Here is a 4,726-nt window from a genome sequence, read left to right on the forward strand (position 1 = left end):
CATCTAATTTTAGAGACCAGTCTTTTCGAAAAGAACCAGCAGTTTTTTCTAAAATTCTTTTTAATTCTCTGTTGGATATTTCTACTTGTCCGCTTGTTTGTGCATGATATGGAGTTCCTGTTTTATGAGTAACTCCATATCTTGACAACAAAGAAGCAACTTGTCTATTTATAAAATGAGTTCCTTGATCACTTATGATAACTCGTGGAGTTCCAAATCTAGAAAAGATATTTTTCTTGAGAAAATCGCAAACAACTCGAGCATCATTTTTTTAGTAGCAATTGCTTCTACCCATTTTGAGACATAATCAATAGCTACTAAAATATATTCGCAACAATTTGAAGGAGGAAAAGGACCCATGAAGTCAATGCCCCAAACATCAAATATTTCACACACAATAATAGAGTTAAGAGGCATTTCATCCCTTTTTGAAATGTTACCGGTTCTTTGACATTGGTCACAAGCGGCAACAAAATTTTTTGCATCTTTGAACAAAGTAGGCCAGAAAAAACCAACTTCAAGTACTTTAGCTGCTGTCCTTCTTCCTCCGTAGTATCCTCCTACAGCTCCATCATGGCAGTGACTTAAAATGTTGTTCATTTCTGATTCAGGTACACATCTCCTGATTATGTCATCTGCACAAAATTTAAACAAATAAGGATCTTCCCAATAATAATGTTTTGCCTCTTTTTTAAGCTTTTTTCTTTGATCGTAAGACAAATCTTTTGGAATCCACCCCCTGCTAAATAATTGGCAATATCATCAAACCAAGGCGGTTTAGTTATATCCACCGCGACTGAAAAAATATGCTCATCAGGAAATTCCTCTTGGATATCTAGTATTTCAGTAGGAGGATTCTCTAAACGTGACAAATGATCAGCTACCTGATTTTCTGAACCTTTCCTATCTTTTATTTCGAGATCAAATTCTTCTAAAAGGAGTATCCATCTTAGCAATCTAGGTCTAGCGTCTTTCTTTGCTAATAGATACTTTAAGGCTGCATGATCGGTGAATACTGTAACCTTCGTTCCTATCAAATAAGAACGAAATTTGTCAAACGCAAATACTACTGCCAATAACTCTTTCTCAGTTGTTGCATAGTTCATTTGAGCTTCATTGAGGGTTCTACTGGCATAGTATATGGGTCTAAAGATCTTATTTTTCTTTTGTCCCAATATTTCTCCTATTGCTATATCACTTGCATCACACATTATTTCAAAAGGCTGACTCCAATCAGGAGAGACAACAATTGGAGCATTAGTCAATTGTTCTTTGAGAAACTGAAATGCTTTTCTGCAATCATCTGAAAATTCAAATTTCACATCTTTCATCAGTAGGTTAGTTAGAGGTTTTGAAATTTTTGAAAAGTCTTTTATAAACCTTCTATAAAAACCTGCATGCCCTAAGAAACTTCTAATACCTTTAACAGTGGTGGGAGGGGGTAATCCTGCTATAAGATCAATTTTAGCCTTATCAACTTTTATTCCTTTAGCAGTGATTTTATGTCCTAAAACAATTTCCTCCGTTACCATAAAGTGACACTTTTCCCAGTTAAGAACTAGATTTGTCTCTTCGCACCTTTTAAGCACCAAAGTTAAATGATAGAGACAATCTTCAAATGTCTTACCAAAAAGTGTGAAATCATCCATGAAAATTTCAAGAAACTCTTCAGTCATATCTGAGAAAATTGCCGACATGCAACGCTGAAATGTAGCAGGAGCATTACATAGTCCAAATGGCATTCTTCTGTAAGCATACATACCTTGAGGGCATGTAAATGTGGTCTTCTCCTGATCTTCTGGAGCAATTGGTATCTGATTATACCCAGAATATCCGTCAAGAAAACAATAAAAACTATGGCCTGCAATTCTCTCAAGCATTTGGTCAATAAAAGGCAAAGGAAAATGATCTTTCCTCGTGGCATCATTAAGTCGTCTGTAATCTATACAGGCTCCCTATCCTGTGACTGTTCTAGTAGGTATGAGTTCATTATTTTCATTTTTATTACGGTCATACCTACTTTATTTGGTACTACCTGCACAGGACTTACCCAAGGGCTATCAGATATTGGATAAATGATGCCTGCCGCGAGAAGTTTCACTACTTCTTTTTTGACAACTTCGTGCATTGCTGGATTCAGTCTCCTTTGGGGTTGGACTATAGGTTTGTAATTTTCTTCCATGAGGATCCTATGCATACAAATAGCTGGATTGATTCCTTTGATGTCAGCTATATCCATCCTAAGGCTCTTTTATGTTTCCTCAAGACTTCTATCAGTTTGTATTCCTGTTCTGGAGTCAAAGAAGATGAAATGATTACTGGAAATAATTCAGGTTCAAGAAAAACATATTTTAAATGAGAAAGAAGATTTTTGAGTTTAATTTTTTATTGAACTTCTTCTTGTGAGACTTTCTCATTTTCTGATTCTTTTTCCAGTGTTTCAGCTTCTTCTTTGATTGTGGGATTTTCATCACCTGTCGTCCCTGACCTGACCAAACATCTTTCCAATGAATCAGTAATTAATTGATTATCCTTGAATTCATCTACAAGGTCAACTAGTAAGTCAATTTGAAAACAAGATGATGATGACTCATTCCCAGGAAATTTGATCATTTTCTGCATATCAAAAATTACTCTTTCCTCATCAACTCGCAATATTAATTGTCCTTGATGAACATCAATGATTGATCTTCCTGTTGCGAGAAATGGTCTACCTAAAATTAATGGTACCTCAATATTTTCTTCCATTTCAAGTACTATAAAATCTACTGGGAATACAAATTTATCTACTCTAACGAGGACATTTTTAATTATTCCTTTGGGCCTTTTAGTACTTTGATCAATTAACTGAAGAGACACACAAGTATCTTTCATTTCACCAAGTTCTAATTTCCTGAAAATTGAGAAAGGCATTAGATTTATTGAAGCACCCGAATCACATAATGCCTTTTCAAAGTGAGAACCTCCCACAGTACAAGGAATTGTAAAACTTCCTGGATCACCAAGTTTCTATGGAAGCTTATTTTGAAGTATAGCACTACATTTTTCGGTAAGCTTGACTACTGAAACTTCTTCCAATTTTCTTTTACTTGACAAAATTTCTTTGAGAAATTTAGCATATGAAGGCATTTGTGTCAAAGCTTCTATGAAAGGTATGTTAATGTAAAGTTGCTTTAAAATATCCAGAAACTTTGAAAACTGTTTGTCAAGATTTTCTCTTTTCATTTTTTGGGGAAAAGGGAGGGGTACAGAGTGAGGATTTGTCATCAATTCATTTTCTTGTACCTTTTTTCCTTTATCTTTCTGTTCTTTTAGAAGTTCAGAGTCTCTTTTATTCTCACCTTCATTTACTTGTTCCTCTTCTTGTAGTTTTCCTTGTCTATCTGAATATGGATCATCAAGAGTTTTACCTGACCGCAGAGAGATGGCTTTGAGGTGTTCTTTTGGATTTTTTTTGGTGTTGCTTGGTAGAGCACCTTTTATTTGTTCAGACATAATGGTTGCTAATTGGCTCATCTGAATTTCTAAATTCTTGATATCTGAACTTTGACTTTCAACCTTCTCATCCAAAGCCTTAATGAATTTGTACATCATGTCTTCGAGGCTTTGCTGATGAGCTCTTTGGGGTGGTTGTTGATATTTCTGGAAATTTTGTTGCCCTCTGTTTTGATTTTGAAAACCAGGTAGTCCCTATCACACCTCCATTTTTACCTACACCCCCGGGAAGGAGTGTAAAGGAGTTTTTTCCAATTAAAGGACAATCGAAATAGGATTAATTATTTAAAGATTCAGAGTCGTCACCGGTTTAATCCTGAATCGAGGAAAAGTTTGACTCTGTATTACAGTCAGCGAGCCAGAAATCCAGGTAAGGAATTCTATTAACCTGGGAGAAGGTGTTAGGCATTCCCGAGTTCCGTGGTTCTAGCACGGTCGCTTAACAATTTATAGGTGGACTAATTATCTGACTTATTACACGTTTTAAACTTATCGTGTATTTTTAGCTTTTATAACCGCTTTTAGCTTAATTATAGAATTGTCTTGAAACGAATCACGCGTACGTATATTCGTTTTATTTTTGTATGTAAGGAATCATGTCACGCGTAAGTGTACATAAATAAATTAATAACATTTTTATTATAAAAATGAATTTGGTCGAAGTTGCGCATGCTTAAAACAAACTACGAACATTTGTCATTTTTGTATGATTAAATGGTAGGCGGCGCACCTCGGACTATATGAGCTAATTTAATTTAATAACCTCCGAAAACCCATTTTTTATTGAGAAGATTTGTTCGAAGTTGCGCGAATGCATACTCCGAATTGTCTTTAGAATTGTAATCATGTCACTGAACGTGTCCACAACCACGACAGTATATTAAATGTGCCTAAAGGTTTCTCTACGAATATTTATTATTTTTACCTCTACATTATGAAATTAACACAAGAGCCATTTGTTACTAAGTGTCTAACTATGGCTTGCCTCAAATTTCCATTTTTTCAAGTCCCTAATTATTTAACACTAAAATACTTGAGAAATCCCTTCCAATCAACAAGGCTTCATTTAGCCATTTTATTGACGAAAGGGCACGAATTAAACAGGCCCAGACTTCTGGGAAAACAAACCCGTCTCAACGTGAGGAAACTCTTCTGACTGAAGAAATTCCAATGATATTCAGGCCCAAAGGCCCAAATAGTTTGGCGATATTGGCTACAGGCAAGGGCTTCA

General features: G+C 35.4%; 1 protein-coding gene across 1 annotated transcript; it reads right to left on the reverse strand.

The window, feature by feature from the left end:
* Nucleotides 1–2,385: 2,385 nt before the first annotated feature.
* Nucleotides 2,386–3,594, reverse strand: LOC138871765 (uncharacterized). The gene is made up of 2 exons (XM_070149665.1): nucleotides 3,090–3,594; nucleotides 2,386–2,993 (listed from the first exon to the last, which is right to left on the reverse strand). The coding sequence occupies exons 1-2, from the start codon at nucleotides 3,592–3,594 to the stop codon at nucleotides 2,386–2,388; spliced, it is 1,113 nt and encodes a 370-aa protein (XP_070005766.1).
* Nucleotides 3,595–4,726: the final 1,132 nt, after the last annotated feature.

The sequence above is a fragment of the Nicotiana sylvestris genome, chromosome 6, assembly GCF_000393655.2.
Source record: "Nicotiana sylvestris chromosome 6, ASM39365v2, whole genome shotgun sequence".
In the NCBI taxonomy this organism is placed as follows: Eukaryota; Viridiplantae; Streptophyta; class Magnoliopsida; order Solanales; family Solanaceae; genus Nicotiana; species Nicotiana sylvestris.